The sequence below is a fragment of the Populus nigra genome, chromosome 1, assembly GCF_951802175.1.
Source record: "Populus nigra chromosome 1, ddPopNigr1.1, whole genome shotgun sequence".
Taxonomy (NCBI): Eukaryota; Viridiplantae; Streptophyta; class Magnoliopsida; order Malpighiales; family Salicaceae; genus Populus; species Populus nigra.
Window position 1 is genome coordinate 42,081,159 of NC_084852.1, and position 17,724 is coordinate 42,098,882.

A 17,724-nucleotide genomic window follows, 5' to 3' on the forward strand; every position below is an offset into this window, starting at 1 on the left:
CGACTCTAGATCTATGAAGGGACCACTTTGCCGGTCCATCCATTACGTTGATTTTCTCAAATTAGATTTTGAAGATTCTATTTTATTATTTTTTCTTGATTTTTTTTATTTTTATGATTTTTAGCATATATCTTTTTTTGTTATAGTATTTTGATTTTTCTATATAAAAACTTGTAAACCTTTTAGAGAGATAAACTCTGCCAGATTAATATTTCATAAATAAAAATAATATTTTAAGGTTATGTTTTTGTGTTTTAACTCTATTTCAACCTATTTTATATATTTCTATGGTCGTTTTTGTTCTTGTGGTGCTCCCATCTGGATCGTAGATTTCCTGCTATTTGTATCTCGGGCTTCACTTAATCAAGTTACTGCAGTAGTTGGAGGATAGATGGAAGTTGATAAGCATGCACCTCTTTGCATGCAATTTTTTCTGTGAGCACCTTTTAACTTCTGGATTAGAACATCTCTTTTTGTCTCCTCAGCTACAATCTTTACCAGCTTTATTTCTCTCAAAATAATTTATGCTAACTTATTTGTATCGAGTCTATAAACTCATTTTAAAGCACTTAGGTTGAGGAGAAAGGAGGAATTTTTTTGGGGATGGTAAGGACGCTACAGAGAACTTTTCATAGGATCGATCAGGTACGTAGTTTAAATCTTTCAAGCGTTGCATTGTTTCTCATGCCAACCATTTTACGGTTCATAATAAATTAATGTGCTTCTCGCATACCTCTCTTTTTAATTCTAACCTAACACTCCTTCGAATTTAATTTTCACGTCGAATTTATAATCTTCCAAGTACATGAATGGTACAGCGTGATCGATCTTAATTATCAAGAAGTTTCATTAAAGGTTTGATTCTTGTTTGCATAGTTTGGTTTACGCTGTTCAAGCTTGATGGCTCTTACCTATCCACCGGGACGAATTTATGATAGGTCAGCTTGTGTTATAATTCTCATTCTGGTATTTTCGCTGAGAAGGTCTGAGATTGTGCTAATGTTCACCATGATTTACATTTTACTTAACCTGCATTGCATGAGAGACTGAAGTTGACATAAATGTCCAAAATTAGTCAATTCCTTGGTTTTGAAAAGCTGTGCATATTAGTTATAGGCACTGTTTTGAAGAACTTGGTTTTAGGCCATGCCTTCATGAAGGCTCGCTGGATTTTAGTGACGGGTGAAGGGCACCTCTTAGAAATTTGGATATGTTGGGAATTCAATGGGAATTCATTAATTTTCTGCATGGTTCAATATACGTTGTTGCATGTTTACACACACACACACACACACACACACACACACACACATATATATATATATATATATATATATATATATATATATTTTTTTTTTTCTTTTGGTAATAAGCCATTTATCTTCATCATGTTTGGATCATATAGCTGAGAAGGTAAGAAAGCTACATTTCATGAGTTTCACAAGTCTACCTTTCCATATGAACTGTGAACGTTTCTTTTTCTTTGTGGCAACTTGATGTTGACAGTTATGGACCTAGAAGACAAATTTATGAGCGAGCATTATTTGCACCTACATTTAAAGTTGAAGGGAATTAAATTCGGGGGATTTAGTGGAGTATTGATGAGCTGGAGCTCGCAATGTATTTGCTCCGAATTGCTGTTGCACTGCTGCAAATGGTTGGTTGATTGTCTTTTGATTAGCATAAACTTTGAAATTGATTTGTGGAGTAAAAGAAGTTTTCAATCTGGTTCTTATTCCTGTTCTTATTCGTATTCACACTATTCTTATTCTTCCTGTTCTTATTCGTATTCTTATTCCTGTTATTATTCGTATTCGTGTTCTTATTCTTAATCTTATTTTAGCATCTTCTAGAGTGGTACTGTTCAATTCATAATTAAGGTTTGGGATCATCAACTATACGGATTTAAAAACTAAGTGGATATTTTTTGGCTTAGAGAATGGAGGTTGATGTTGCTTGATTAGAGCCCCTTAGCCATTGCCAGAGATGGAGCTGTTGTCCTTTTCGGGATATTGCCCCTTAACTATTCAAAAAAATCTAAACGTTGTTTTTAACTGGGAAAACACTGGAGGGAAGTTAAACAATAGTTGTGAGTGAAATCTTTTTTTTATTATTAAATGAGAAATGAAAATAAAAGTCCATAGGAAAAACTATAGAAAATGAAGAAAAATAAAGAAAATAAGAGGTTTGCCACAAAATTTGAAATTCAGTAGACCTTACTTATATATATAAATTGTTCAGTAGTTCGATATTATTTTGTGGCTTAATACAAATTCATGTCAGCAACAAAGCTTATAATTGAACATAAGAGACAATTTATAGTACTAAATACTAATTACATTCACTTCATCTAAGCTACATGTAATCAGCCACCTTCTTGTTTCCAGTCAGCTGCCACAGCTGTGACGGGCAGTCTGCTTTGCTTTCAGCTACTAAAGCAGCCACTGAGCCCACGAAAGCTGCGTTCATATAAGTTGTAGGTTCAGCGTGAGAGTAGTCTGATCTTAAATCTTTGTATTGGTCATTTGAATCTGGACCTCCGACAATGGCACCTACATGTGTGTTTGGATTTGGTTGACTAGAAAAGTAATAACTAGAGTAGCCATCATTGCAGCCAACCTTTGATGGGAGAGCTTGGACTGAGGGGATGGATGCGCCCCTATGGTGCATTTGAGTTGGATATTTGCTGCCAAACCCCACCATATATGACATCTTCATGGGGTTGCTCCCAAGTATATAGTCCACCTAAAAAAACACATGAATGAATTCACATGGTTAAGGAATTTTCTCTTCTTTTTGGTGATCCATTGGAAGGATGTGGAATCTACCTGTGATTTTGCAAAGGCTTTAATCTGAAGTGCAGAGAAATGTGCAGAGCCACACTGGACTCCATTAACATGAGCTGCTGTCAAGGTATTGGAGTAGATAAATAGCAGCATGGAAGAGCTTGTGACATACTGCAAATTAGAACTATCTCTAGTATACAGAAGCCCACCTTCAAATGAACAAAAAATCTCATCTATTAATGATACTATCATAAATTTGTGCTGTTCAAATTAGCTACTGTAGTGGCCTTAATCATCCCTTTTGTTTTGCTTACCAGGAGTCGTTTTAATCTGTACGGAACTACTCCCTGGCATCAATGCACATACAAATGACTCTGCATCACTCTTAAACTTGTCCAAATCCTGCTTCCCACCATAGAACTCCTGTACAAAAGTTTAGCACTTGCCTTTCAGGTTCTCAAAGAATGAGGAGTCAAGTTTTTAGTTTTCTTATGGCAATACCTTTGCAAGTAATGTCTGAGCTCCGGCAAATTTGTTGTCCCAACTGAATTCTGACACTGCCTGACTCCATCCTTTATTGCTCGAGATGTAGCTCAAGTACTTGTTGTCTCCACTTGCCTTGTATAGCCAAGTTGCAGCCCACAACAATTCATCCTTCACAGAATTCAGAAATAGTAATTTCATGACAAGACATAAGTATTACCAATCTCAGGGCCAGTTTCTACGGGCAGCTTTTATTTTTACCTGATAACCTGAGAATGAGCAGTAGAAAGGGCAAGAATCTTTAAAAGATGATCTATAGTTGTCTGCCAGATCAAACAACTGCATAGCATCCTTAATGAGTCAGCCAAAGAGTTTTTCATCATAGCTTAATTGGTAGCATTTAAAATTTTTGGCCTTACTGATTGTGATTGTTGTAATAGCTTGGTGGAATAGCTGGGGTCAACAGCCTTAAAAACAATTGAAGCGGCTGAAAGAGCGGCTGATGCCTCGGCTGCAGCCTCAGTTCCTGGCGAATTTGGAGTTATCTTGTAGAGTGTTCGAGGAGTGTCCATATCTTCAGGACGTTCCCAGCATTGATGATCAGCATTTCCATCCCCAACCTACGATAGTATCAGAAAAATAAAATAAAAAACAAAAAAAATACTTCAAGACTTTTAGATATAACTCCGATGCTACCAATAAGCCATCACAAATCATATGGAAAAGAGAGACCACCTGGGTGTAAAATGCTGTGGATGAAGTATGACATTCCAGAATGAAGTTAGTGCCCCAACGGATTGCGGTGTGGAGATAACCCAGCTGGTTGACAGAAGATATCTCTTTCTGGTACTCAATTCCAGCCCAGCTCAATAAAGTAACAGTAAATGCCATTGGCCATCCAAATTTAACATTATCCCCAGCATCATAGTAGCCTCCTGTTAAATTCACCTGCCAAAATACACCACATAAATTATCAAATTACACCACAAGTACTAGCTTTGCACTTGCTGGGTGATTTAATAAAGTTGTTCATAATTCTGTTATGTTCTTGCTTGTTATTTAGGCAGAGAGAACAGATTCTAGTCCCTCCAAAATAATGGTGGTTAATTTTGTTTACCATACCTTTTCAGGCTTGCCATCGGAGAGAGCAGAATTTCCCCTCCATTTTACTCGCTGGTCGGAAGGCAGTTCCCCAGAACGTTGCCCTTCAAAAAACAATATCGCCTTGCCAAGGGCATCACCATAGCTAGTAGCTCTGGAGCATGGCTCTTCACTTTCCATGGCAAGACTAACCAAGACACAATACAATACAACACCCCAGACAACTCCACTATGCCCCATGATTTTTTTTAACTCGATGACTCCCATGTGTCTAATTTAGATCACTTAATGGTATTTATAGACCAATTTACTACAAATATGCTGTATGGTTATTGAGTGTTCCTTTAAGTTATTTTGTTACGTAATTGTAAAAATGGTGTGGATTCGTCAATGGTTTAAATGAGGATGACAAAACAGAATGGAGATGGCGTGAGAGGTTCACACAAAGTCTTTGTGAAGGGATGGGTGGCGTGAGAGGCTTACACCAAGCCACAAAGATTATACAATCATGATACTTAGATACTGGCACCCACTCCTTAAACGTCATTAGCTACCATCATACTCTTATGCATGTATTTTACATGATGTGGAAAAAAATAAAATTAAATCTCTCTTTTTCTTGGTTACTCCTTGACGTCTCTTCAGCAGAACAGTAACAGTAGCCCTAGTCTAGCTCTAAATGGAGATTTTTTGTATTAATCATAAAGCTGTCTCCAAGGGGACAGTGAATCTTTTTCTTTAACATTCATCTAAAATATTATACCCTCTGCTGTATTCGAACTTGATAAATCTTAAAAAGAAGCTTTGCCTTTGGGCAGCGAAAACATATGAACGAACGGCTACCCTTCGATGTGAGACGACTGAGCCCAGTCCTTCTTTAGGTGAAACAACTACCGCCTGAAACTTTTTCATACACGGCAATGTAAATCTCATTTCTGTCTACGTTCAAGGCGATTCTTCTAGCCATGACTGTTTCCTTGTGGTGTCTTTCTTGCGTGTATCTATTTTCCAATTAATGTTGGTAGAAATACACATGTATAGCTCTTTTTAATAGAACAAGAAGTAAACTTTATCACAGGATATTCCCCGGACTTAACAGCCCGTTTTTTCAGTAGCAACAGAGCCGCTGTCAGTCACTTCACTAAACAACCACATGTCCCTCTTGAATTTCACATCGAGTGGCCTTATTTGTTAGGCATTCTTGAGAGATGAGTCTTTGCCTTCGTGTGCATTTGCTTGTGCTTTCTGCAATATTTAGCTTGTAAGATTACAAATTTGATCTTATGATATCCTTATCCCCAGTTATTTGAGAAATCAAATTTATCTGACAGCCTTTGTCATACTGAGTTTCGAAAATGAAGCATAAAATAAGTTTAAAGCATAAGGACCGCGACCTTTCCAATGGATGACATATAAAAAAAGGAGTTTACATGCATGGACTGATAATATACAAAATCCTCGTATATGTAAAAGCAGCATCTGTGATGAACTTGTTTTAACTACATTTTATTTCAAAGAAATCTTCAAATTTGAGTATATGTGCAGAGTGGTCTTCTGTTTCTCGCTCCTTGTTTGTACATGCTACGAAGGCTTTTCCCCTGAATTAGTATTGCATCAGATTGCAGAATATCCGGGTGCTGTCCACAGGCATAGCCTTCCTCCATAGATGATCTTTTGTTCTGGTTTTTTAATGTGATGCAGGTAGCTTCTATTCTAAAATCAAATCGAACATCCATATCCGAAAACATCAAGAAAATTATGATTTCATGATCTCACAAAAAAATACTTAAACATGCTGTGAGAGGAGGATAAGCAAACCATACACGCACAAGCTACACTCTTTTCATTTGTATTTGTCATGTTCTTATTCTCCGCTGATTCTTGCAAGTATTAGAGCATATTGCAGCAACTGCACTTGGTATAAATGGTGCAAATGGTAATCAGCACAATAGTGAATCAATAATTTGAACCTCAAAATGGATCTTGATATCCATTCCCAACAAAATCATTTTGAACTTGGATCTTCCAAAAAGATATGAAGTCCAGCAAGATTCTTCGCAAAGTAGATTCTGAAAATGAACTCTTTTAATTATAGCAAGTTACAGAAGTGTTTCTCTTCAACCGAGTTCTCTAACTTTTCGACTCCTATACAAAATCTCTGAAGCAAATTTGAATTTATAAATGACTGCAATATCCTCCCCATTTCTTACATTCTGCCTAGATATGTACCTCCTTTTAGGAAAAGTGAAACAAGAGTTAGGAAAAGTGAAACAAGAGTGTAAATAGTGTATACTTTCATGCCACATGAAAGCCGTAGATATTCTGGGAAGCCAGAACTGCGCAGGAAAGCTTCAAGCATTATAAGAAGCCATAGAAGAGCATTTTCCTTCTTGAGAAGGAAAACCTAAATTGTTCTGTCTGTCCACAGAAGCACTTCTTGAGACTAACTGAAGCACGGTTTGTGGCACCATGTAGGAAATCCTTCTGGAAGCTTTGCCCATAAGAATGCGCATCATTTGATATTTCTCTTTTTCAGTGAATCAGACGTTTGTGAAGAGATGACATGATGCTTACAATGGAAAAGCTCCCAACTCCAGACCATGCCTTGATAGAAGTACCTTCCGTTCGCCAACCCATTGTAGCTGGTAAGAGAGGTCCAGATTATGTATTAACAATTTCAAATTGTCTGCATAAGTCGAATCCCGGGCTTTCTCCTAAAAAAAAAACATCACAAAAGTGTCATAACCTTTTCAAATTAGCTGTGCAAATCAGAGGAGATACTTTTGGTTTACACTAATCTATCTTGTACGGGATTAAATTGTCCACCAAAGAAGATACAGCAATTCAACAAAAAATGTAATTTTAACCACTTGAGGTAGCATTTTGCACAGTTCACTAGCTAGAAGGAAAATCACCTGCAAATTGGCCTGGTTATCATGCCCCAATATGCTTGCCATTATGCTAGACCTAGAAGAATTGGGTGAAAATCCTTCCCATGGAGGTACAAATATCAGTTTGGTGCACTGGACAGGAGCCAAGTTTCGACTAAGTTTCTCCCACCACACAGATCCTAGTGACCACCATCTTATCATCAAGCCATGCTCAGAAAATGCAACCAGTCCCTGCACGTTTTATAACAAAATCAGATAATTGCAGGAAAATCTTAAACAACTAACAAATTACTATTTTCATCTTTTGTTGACTGATTGCACCAAAAATTTAAGAGGCTTCCAAGCCTCCAAACTATTCAGGATCTTGTCAAAAAGGTAACATTGATAGGTTTCATAGCCAACAAGGTTGCAGCAGATACCTTTACAATTACCCCAAGGATATATGAAGGTGTTAAAAAATTTTTGAAGTTCTGCATGCTTCATACATCTATCAGAGCTACTCTCAACTTGAAAATAGAACAATTCCACTTCATGCCACATGTATATATGACTAAGTTCTGCATTCAAAATATATACTTTCCTAACTCACATGGAATTCCTATTTATATCATGTGTTCCTCAGACTAAACTATGAAAAACTTCAAACCAAAACTCGCAGACTCTTTCTTGGATTCAAAGAATAAAATAGAATGCATAGGCATGGCAGAACAGCAGATGACACATGCCATGATCATGTGTGCATGTGTGTTGTGTGTGTGCGCGTGTGTGTTTGTGTGTGTGTGTGTGTGAGAGAGAGAGAGAGAGATCAAATATTATATGAATAGCCCACAAAAAAAGTTCAAAACTTTTATGCAGAAAGTCAATTTGATTGGCGGGTAGCCCAATCATGTCCATGAGTCAAAGTCAAGCCTTTTAAACCATGTTGATTGCACAGTCTGAGCCAGAATTGGCTGGCTAGTACAAGTTTAAAAATTGTCTATTTGAGGCCTTTGAACAACGTATACCTCTCCATCAGGGGCAAAGCTCAAAGCTGATATTACAGTGGTCACTGCCATTTCTGATGCTCCTGAAAGCAAATTTGGAAGACCAGGGGGTCCACATGCATCCAAGACTTTTATTTTTCTCACACTAACATTAGAAAGCAAAGATAGACTTAATATCCCAACAAATAAAAGATATAACAAGCAAGAGGCGTCAGAGAAGTATAAAGCCAACTCCAGCAGCACATTCAAAAAAAAAAAAAACATGAACTAATGGCAAAATTTTACTATTCGCTCCAATAATATTCTCTGACTTACAGTACAATTTATCATGCAAAACTCCAACTTCTGTTAACAAGTAAGCAACTAGTAATATAAGCATTGATTGATTTGTCCTTATAATCCGGCCAGGCAATTATGTACTTAAGAACATCTTTGAAACTAAGAAAACTCCAAGAAATTTATAAGAAGCCAGTAATTCTCCTGTGTATTTCGTTGGGATCTCAACTGCTAAAAGGACAGGTAGGATCAGGGAAGAACTTGGCTTAAAAACATACTGAAAGAAGAAAAGCGGAAAAAGGTATGCTTGTTTGCCGGAATAGTTCTACAGATAAGGGACAAGCAACCTCTAGGGCTGTGGGCCTTAGTCCTGAAAAGCAAGGGTTCTTATATCAATGGACGCTTTGAGCCAAGGTAATCACGGAGGCAGATTGAATGGCACACACAGCTAATTGAAATCACAATTGTCTTTCACCTGGTATTGTGGCTGTTATATGAGCCATCTAGCTGAAAACATAAACCCAACTTGATACTTAACCATTGACACCGAAAGAGCTGGGAACTTTAGTTAAGTGATGGCCATCACGGCCCCCCTTGGGACAAATGATCTATGAAAAGGAGAAATCTTAGAGCATATCCAGACTTGGCAAACTTGACTCCTAGGATGACATGATTCAGTAAACTTGACATAGATAAACATGAGAATTGTACAGACCCCCCCAGGTCCCGAAAACAAAATATAATAATGTGAAATTCTTTTGAATCTGAAAATCATGCCAGCCATACCTTTGCATGTCATAAACTGAAATAGTAGCATTATTTATCATTCCAATTGCATCGCCAACAGCCAATCTGGTAGATGTGTCATTCAGGGCTACCATAGGAAATGCCTGTACCATTTCCTTTAGTGCTGTCATTGAACTTTGAAGACAAGTTTTGCGCATGATTGAGTTGCCAGGATCCATAGTGTGTAAAATGAAGCTAACCACCTGCAGATCTGTCCATGTGTTACATGAAGATTCAAAATATGAAGCATACAGTCTAAAGTATTGTGCATGATTTTATTGTAGGAATGTAATCAATCCTGCTGACCTTATCAAGATATTGAGCCAGGTGCCGTGGAGAACCACGCACAACCCTTATTAGTGTTGTGAGGGATACCAGATGAACAGGCGAATCAGATGCAGTAGACCAAATTTGGCCCTCTATGACAGTTAAAAACCCTGGTATATCAGCCATAGCTAAACTTGGAAAAAGAATCCCAACCAAAGTCTCTCGAATGAAAGATGGTACAGATGAATGATGTCCATCAGAGTTGGCAGATTGACCACTTACACACTCTATCTGGTAGAATATATCCCCAATAAGGCGAGGTATTTCAGAACTAATGCATGCCTCCCATGTACTCTCCATACCTTCTGCAAGGAGCTCTGCTGCAGTGGAACTATATGTTTCATTCATGTCCATAACCAACTTAATTAAAGGATGAGCAACTAATGTGGCAATACTCGGTTTGACAAGGCTAGGGTACCACACTGCCAATGCAGCTGCAACAATGACGTGAGATGTCATTGCATCTTGACTTGTCCCTCCAACACATGAAATCCAGTCTTGCATTTCAAATGACTCTAGCCAATCAAGTATTTTGGATCTTGCTGCTTCAGTAATTCCCTGTTTTTCCAGTGACTTGACAGGAAATTCTACAGCCTGAGGGGTTGCTTGTGGTTCAGGTGACATGTCAGATGCCAAATCATTTGTAGATGTCCCTCCTACATTTGAAACTTCAGCTTCATTGTCTCTAATTTCACTCAAAGATCTCACAAGTTCTCTGTGTGCATTCATTTTTTTATCACATAGAGGGAGTGGGATAGCCCGTGAAGCAGCACAATGGAATAAAGTGCGGGCAGCCATGCGTACATGTTCACTTTCATCTTGCCAAAAACTAACCAGAAGCTGTTTCCAAAAAAGCACACAGAGACTTCAGTTAAAAATAAAAATTAGAGGATAAAAATAGTAACTTGTCAAGCACAATTCCATCAGTGCAAGTTTCAGGACTGATATGATTGTCAAGATGCTTCAGGGAAAAAAGTTGACCTGGAGTAAAGGGGGCTTTATATCTGGAATTTTGTCTGCAAAACTCCGAGTGTAAAATGCTGCTAAGGCACTGAAAACAATGTCCATTAAATCAGAACTTGTGAAAGTTGACAGCAAAATGCACATGGGTTTTTGAAAATTAGCAAACAAAGAACACTGATTTGATCTGTAAGACTAGTGATTTGTGTATCATGGTACTAGTCTTGCAGAGTAGATGCTAGCGTCTGCAGGAAAACAAATATGCAGTGTCATAGAATGCCACATGAAGAATGAAGACATGCAATAGGTTTCCTCTGAAGGTCTCCTGCAACAGACCAAAATAAGGCTATTTACAATTTTACATTTAAATTATTATGTAAAAATAAATTAAACCAAGAAGCTAAATATTATCCCAGTGGCCATTTATTGGCAGCCTAATATTGTAAAAGCATAATTACAACCAGAAGAACAATCTTGACCAAACTTCAGAATTTGTGAAGGAAAAGGTCGTTCACACACTTCGTTACCATAAACCATTCAAATTTAAATATCTCAATTATAGCTATTTCCATTTCCACATTTTGATTTATCTCACGATCCTCTACAGAATCCTGATAAATAGCAGATTTAGTTTTAACTCAGAAAAACTATATTAATATAAAGAACCATAATACATAATACTCAGCAGCTTACAATTTTTGGAGAATTCGCTAAGAATATGTAACAGAAGTAGTCTGATATCATAGGCGCTTCTATGGAGAAGCATCACAATACCTGCTGACTGGTGAACTGCAGTGAGACAAGCTAATCATGCGTTGGGCAATGGACACCATCGTAAGTGACCTCATGGCACAAAACTCTGATGATGATTTCCAGAGCTGAAAAGTTATCAACGTCTCAAAGAAAGTTGAAATGAGCCAAATAGGAAAACAAATCCCAGTATTTAATAGGTTCATCCAAAAGTACCTCAAGAATAGAACTCAAACCAGGAAATGACAGGGTCAAAGACCCCTTGTCACCTTGCAAACCAGAAGCTATGATCAAATTCTCTGGCCGATTTAGCTTCATTTCTGTTACTAGCAATTTATCAAGCTCACTATCCAGATTCCACAAATGCAAGAATGACAAGCTAAATCGAAGTGAATATTCTTCTAGTGACCTAATCCAGTCATGCTCCTCACTGGTATCAGTTGAGGTCCCATTCTTATCAGAACCACCATCAAAGTTCATATCATGAGTTCTTGGGGTGCTAGTTCCCTGTTCCTTGACATCTATATTCTCTTGCTTAACAACACCATTAGCTGCCGGCTCATGTTTCTGAAAAGGAAATATCAAGGACGCAAGGTCAAAACTCAAGGCTGCAATCCCAGGGAACGGGCAAGTGCATCCAATGGCATGCTTGTTCATTTGTAGGAAAGATGGCGTGGTTGGAAATATTCCTTTCTTGACCTGTCCTTGGGAAGCAGTGGGGTCCATTGCATTTTTCATGTTTGACATCATTCTTGGTGAGCTGACCTTCTTCTGCAGAAGCTTTGAGTGGGATTGAGAGAAGGTTTCATCTTCAATTATTGGAAGAAGCAATGAGGACACTGAAGTGTTTCCATTCAATATAGAACCAGATATAGAATGCACACTGATTTCTTTACAAAAATGATCGAACATTGAGTGAGAGGCTGTTCCGTGAAGAACGCGCTCTCGGGCACCGGTTTTTACATCCCATATGTACAGAGCATCGACAGTATCAAATAATCCTAAATGGCTCTGGCAGAGACATGCAATGTAACCTCTTGCACCATCCCACACAACCTTTTCAAGATAGCTTGGGTGCCCTGGAAACATTCTCTCTACACGCAAAGTTTCAAGAGAAGTTAGAGCAACACATGAGTCCTCCCCGACAGAGAGAAAGCAATCAGCCCAAGGACGTTCTGTCCGTGCTGAGGGTAAGATTATTTGACGCACTGAAGCTATATGTTGGTGCATCACAGTAATGAGGTTTCCAGTGTCAAGATCCCAGATGCGAACTGTGCAGTCCGTGCTTCCAGAAACTAAAACATGACTGAAACTCCATCCTCTGGCAGCACCCAACATCCGATGCGCTGCCAAACAAAGCACAGCGCCTGTGTGCCCTGAAAAATATTGCCTGGATACAGGAGAATCTACATCATTACGTGGACTTTCACCGTGAGAATCTGGTTCAAGAAGCATATCAAATCGTACAACTTCTATTTCACCATTAAAGAAGCCATATACAACAGCATAAGGGAAAAAATGATTTTCAGAAACAACCATGGAAGAGGATACAGTTTTTCCGTTGCACACAAAACCAAAACTTTCATCAGCATGTTTATTATTTTCAGTTCTTGAATTTGGAACAGAGCTTTGAGCAGAAGTTATCCTCATTTTCCCGACACCTTGGTTATTAATTCCAAGGAGGCTAGAGTTTGAGACCCAATCAGCAAAAAAATCGCTTTCACCAAGCATTTTGCATTGTTGGGATGACTTTCCATGGTTATCATGCTTTCGACATAGAGACCAGATTGTGACATGGGGTCTCCACTGTAAAGGCTCTTCGTCATCAAAGCAAACAGATTCAATTCGAAGAAGATAATTGTTCAACTGAATGAAAGAAAACAACAATCTCACATCAGCAGGATAAGAAGCAGCAGGAATCTCCCAGAGAGTTTCAGATTTAAATACACTGTTCAGATATGATACAATATATACAATAGCAGAACCTCTACTATTCCAGACAGCAAAATGTCCACAGAAATTATCGTGCTGGCCCTGGGCACTCTGCATTTCACCAGCTTCACCAATTTCAAGAAACATGCCTCCCAAAACATGTGATTGGGCAAAATGGTCCTCGACACAAAGGATATCTTCAGCAAAAGAAGTCTCTCCAATTGTAGTTTCGCTGGTCAATAGCCTAAATATGCAACGTGTTTTTAACACTAGAGCAATAAGGTTCCCACGAGTTGCACTTGACACGACCTGTCCTTCTTTACTCAAACCATTGCCCCAGTTAACCACTTCCAACTGAGAACTCTTACGCAAGCCACTCCCACCATCACCAACTGGATTTGACTCCTTCAAGATCGGAACCAATTCCACCTTACCAGATGAATCAGCGATAAAAACAGAATGCTTCTCCCCATCTTCACCCAACAAAACTACATCCATAAAATCCAATCGCTCAATTGATAAATTCCCATGAAAAACAGACTGTACAATAGTGAGACTATACGTATCAACAATCACAACAGTACTCTTCGGATGTTTCCCGGGCAGACAACCTTTATCCACTGAAACCTCACCCCCTTCAAGAGAATCGATAGAATGACGATCTGATGAATGAGCAGCATCAATAAAACAGCACCCTATACACACATATCTCGAACTCGTAGGCAATGTCCGAACAATACACGGACTTCCAACCCAAGGGGGAAGTTTCCTTCTACGCCGGCAGTGTCCACTTCCTCTACTCCAAACACACAATACACCAAATTTACACGCACTAATTAACGCATCATAAGTATCGGAAGCAGAACTTCCATCACCATTACTCGAACATTTCGTTTTGGTATCTTCTCCCGTGACCACCATGGGACAACAAATGCTAAGATCAGCTATCGGTGCAGCGTGGCCACACAGCATTGCAACCGGTTTAATTTCCTATCAAATAAAAATTAAAAATAGTTAACCTAAATCATCAGCGACAATTTACATTGATAACATAAGAGAGAATAAAAAAGAAGACTGTTTGGTTGCTGGGAGATTAAATGATACAGCTAACAGAAAACAGATTCGGTAACTAATGACGTAAGTGTAGTTTAAGAGAAGGAAGGGGCTGAGGTGAGTTACCGTGTTGGAATCGGAAGAAGAGAGGTTCCAGCAGAGAATGGAGCCATCGGATCCACCAGTGTAAAGGGTTGGCGGGTGGTTAAGTGAGGCGGAGGCGGTGACTTTGTGAGATGGAGGTGTGTCCGGCCATATACACGCCACGGATCGGCACTTCATGAACTGTCTGAGTCAGTTTTGGAGTGGGAGAGAGGAAGGAAATGAAGGAGACGAGGAAGGAAGGAAGCAGAAGTTGTTTGCTTCCGTTGAATTACTCTTGTTTCGAGTTTGTATTGTAAGCGGAGACGGGCTTTGTGCTTTGTATTAATCGGCTTTTTTTTTTATCAATGGGCTTTAGTATTACCCCAAATGGACCCATCTTTACGTAAAATCCATAAAGATGAAAAACAATATTTTATTGGCCAACAATAAAATAATAAGTCATTAAAATAGTTGATGAATGTGATATTTATAAGTAAGGTAAGCTAAAATGGTGGCTTATCCTAGCCTATTATAACCACTACCCTTATCAGCGGGCACATGAAGAGATATTACTATGAATTTTATATAGTTATTTTCAAAATCTAAAAGTAAAAACATATTATAGTAAGTAGTGATGGATAAATTTATAAAATAAATACATTTTATTATATCAACTCATCCATTTAGAGCTCAAGAAATAGCGTAAGTATTTCTTGATTACTTTTACAAGTTTCATGGATTACTAGCCACATTCATAAGCTTATTTTGGAATGAGTTATTTAAAAAGCTAGGAGTAAAGCTGTTAATAAGTTCAACTTATCATCCCCAACAACATGGTCAATTAGTAGGGTAAATTAGTGTTTGGAAACCTACTTAATGTGCATGACAATGTACAATCAAAAGAAATGGCATGTGTGGTTATCATTGGCTCAATAATAGTATAATTCAAGTTTTTAATCGGTTATTAAAATGATTCCATTGCAGGTTTGTATGATTATCCTCCACCCTTTAGGGAAACAGTTACATAAGAAGTAATCAGTGTAACTATTGTGAAAAAAATGGTGCGATCAAAGAAGAATATAGATCAAATTATTCAAAACCAATTGGCATTGGCAAGGCATATGATAAAACAAATACCAGATAAATAGAGGACTGAAAGGAAATTAAATGTTGGTGATCTAGTCTATCTTAGATTCCAACCATAGTTTTGAGATAGAGTTTCAAGCTTAATCCAATATTTTATAGTCCTTATAAGGTTATTCAGAAAGTTAGTGTTGTGGCTTATTGTTAGATAAAGCTTCAATACATCCAGTTTTTTATATTTTCATTGCTTAAGAAGAAGATTGGGAATAATACAGTAATGTTTTATAAAGTAACAGTTGTTGATGAATATGAAAATGTTAAGGTGAATTCAATGGCTATTCTTGATAAAAAAAAAAAAAAACTGGTGAAGAAAAGCAATAGAACTATCATAATAGGGTCAGTGAATGGTTTAATTTGTTTTAAAAAGATGCCATATGGAAAGACTTTGAAGAGTCCAACAAATAATTTCCTAATCTTTACATTGATGGCACTGATTCTTAGGATAATAATCCCTTTAAAGAGAAGGTGATATTGCTAATCTTTACATTAATACTTTTTAAAGTTGATTTTGTTTTTCAATCTCGTTCATCATCATTTGATTTTATTTAAAAAATTTATCAAATTTAGTCTTTATTTTTTATAGTTATTTTTTTGTTTTTATTATTTTTTTAATTTATTTTATCTTTCATTTTTGTTCCTTATTGTTTTATTTCGTTTTGTTTTTATATCATATTTGGTTCTTATTTTATTTATTTCTATTTATTTTATTTTTTAATCTTTTCTTGATTGATTTTTTTTTTAATTTTATCCCTCAATATTTGGATAATTGGGGATTTTCCTTTATGATTCTTTAGTGTTTGCCTTTTATAGTGTAATCTCGATCTTATAAACTCGATCACAGGCTTCGAAGATTAGCCCAATTTGATTTTGGTTCCTTTTCTAGGTCTTTTTTTAAAATTGATTGTTTTTATTTTTATTATTTGACATTAGGTTGTTAAAACTTGAGCCTCATGACTTTTTTTGCTTTAATTTATATGGGATTATCTTGAATCTCGTTCTTTTTTCTAAGATCTCAGGCTAATTTAATTAACTTGAGTTGACTCAGGTTTTTTTAATATTTTTTTAATTGATTTTTTTTTCACATTTCATCATTTAGCTTGCTTGAAAGTTGACCTTCATTGTTGTTTTTTTTAATTTATTTTATATAGAATTATTTCAGTCTCATGATCGAGCTGTGGATGTGCCATGCCTAACTTGAGTCAAGTTTTTTAGTCATTTTTATTTTATTTTCAATTCATCATTCAACTGTTGATTTGTTAGTAATTGAGCTTTGTTTTTCTTTCTCTTTATGAAGTTATTTCATTCTCATTCAATTTTTATTTTGTTATTATCGTTGAGATCTTTTAACAATATTCAACGGGTATCTTTTCATAACTTTGGTAGACGTTCATTTTTTTTCACTAATAATTATCATTATCATTTTTATTTTTTTGTCGTTGGTTTTTTTTTTTTATAATCATATTATTCAATTAATCAAATTTATTAAATTCATTTGAAAATGATTCAAGTCCGATATTTTTCTTTTTTCTTTGAAAATGTTATCATCACTCGAGATTCTTTTTATATATTTCAAAAATTGACTTAGCTCCCGACATAACACTAACAATTTAAATTAGGATAAGAAGATGGACTTGGTTTTGAGATTAATAGCGAAAATACCTTCTAGAATAGGTGGTCAGTATTATTATAATGGGATGGTTTTCTTGAGTCGTCGAGTGTTTGACACTGTAACTTTTAGGTAATGTTTGATATTATAATAATGTTTGTTTTTTTAAGTATTTTTATTTTAAATGTGTCAAAATAATATATATATAATTATTTTTAATATCGATATATTAAAAAAAATATAAAACAAAAAACAATTTAATTTTTTTTAAAAAACGCAATTCTGCCTCAATAACAACCAATTCCTTATGAACTATGAAAATCAGGTGGGGGTTTGTTTGTTGCCAAATGCGAAATTATTACGTGGTAGATTATTCATTAATCTCTTCGGTTTTTTTATTATGAATGAAAAAGTAAATAAATTAATTTCTTTATGTATTTTACTTTCCTTTGTTTTAACTTTTAAGATTATGAAATTAAAAATTTCGGTCAGTATTCAATACTAAAATCTCAAAGGGATCCGGCTTTAATTTGTAAGAACTAGTTTACAAAAAAAATCATCAT

The 17,724-nt window shown here is 36.6% G+C and overlaps 2 protein-coding genes and 1 long non-coding RNA gene across 6 annotated transcripts; 1 reads left to right on the top strand and 2 right to left on the bottom strand.

Moving 5' to 3' along the window:
* The first annotated feature begins 48 nt into the window (after positions 1 to 48).
* Positions 49 to 4,538, top strand: LOC133699005 (uncharacterized). Of its 2 annotated transcripts, XR_009843226.1 has the most exons (4): positions 53 to 435; positions 574 to 1,657; positions 3,710 to 4,115; positions 4,400 to 4,538. It is a non-coding gene; the product is annotated as an uncharacterized LOC133699005 (long non-coding RNA). The 2 variants fall into 2 exon arrangements; XR_009843225.1 differs by having other exon boundaries at positions 49 to 1,657.
* On the bottom strand, positions 2,199 to 4,637 carry LOC133698994 (endoglucanase). The gene is made up of 8 exons (XM_062122120.1): positions 4,392 to 4,637; positions 4,005 to 4,217; positions 3,689 to 3,889; positions 3,531 to 3,608; positions 3,288 to 3,440; positions 3,101 to 3,209; positions 2,829 to 2,995; positions 2,199 to 2,745 (listed from the first exon to the last, which is right to left on the bottom strand). Exons 1-8 carry the CDS (start codon positions 4,635 to 4,637, stop codon positions 2,356 to 2,358), a joined length of 1,557 nt encoding a protein of 518 aa, XP_061978104.1. The 3' UTR covers positions 2,199 to 2,355.
* Positions 4,638 to 6,437: 1,800 nt separating this feature from the next.
* LOC133678159 (uncharacterized) lies at positions 6,438 to 14,710 on the bottom strand. 3 transcript variants are annotated; one of them, XM_062100389.1, is made up of 9 exons: positions 14,455 to 14,710; positions 11,560 to 14,265; positions 11,368 to 11,471; positions 10,615 to 10,684; positions 9,613 to 10,473; positions 9,307 to 9,509; positions 8,266 to 8,389; positions 7,286 to 7,492; positions 6,438 to 7,084 (listed from the first exon to the last, which is right to left on the bottom strand). In XM_062100389.1, the coding sequence occupies exons 1-9, from the start codon at positions 14,608 to 14,610 to the stop codon at positions 6,941 to 6,943; spliced, it is 4,575 nt and encodes a 1,524-aa protein (XP_061956373.1). In that variant the 5' UTR covers positions 14,611 to 14,710; the 3' UTR covers positions 6,438 to 6,940. The 3 variants fall into 3 exon arrangements, 2 of the variants coding, with proteins under 2 accessions (XP_061956373.1, XP_061956380.1); XR_009835905.1 differs by lacking the exons at positions 6,438 to 7,084; positions 7,286 to 7,492 and having other exon boundaries at positions 9,307 to 9,517; XM_062100396.1 differs by lacking the exons at positions 6,438 to 7,084; positions 7,286 to 7,492; positions 8,266 to 8,389 and adding an exon at positions 8,417 to 9,128.
* Between the last annotated feature and the right edge of the window lie 3,014 nt (positions 14,711 to 17,724).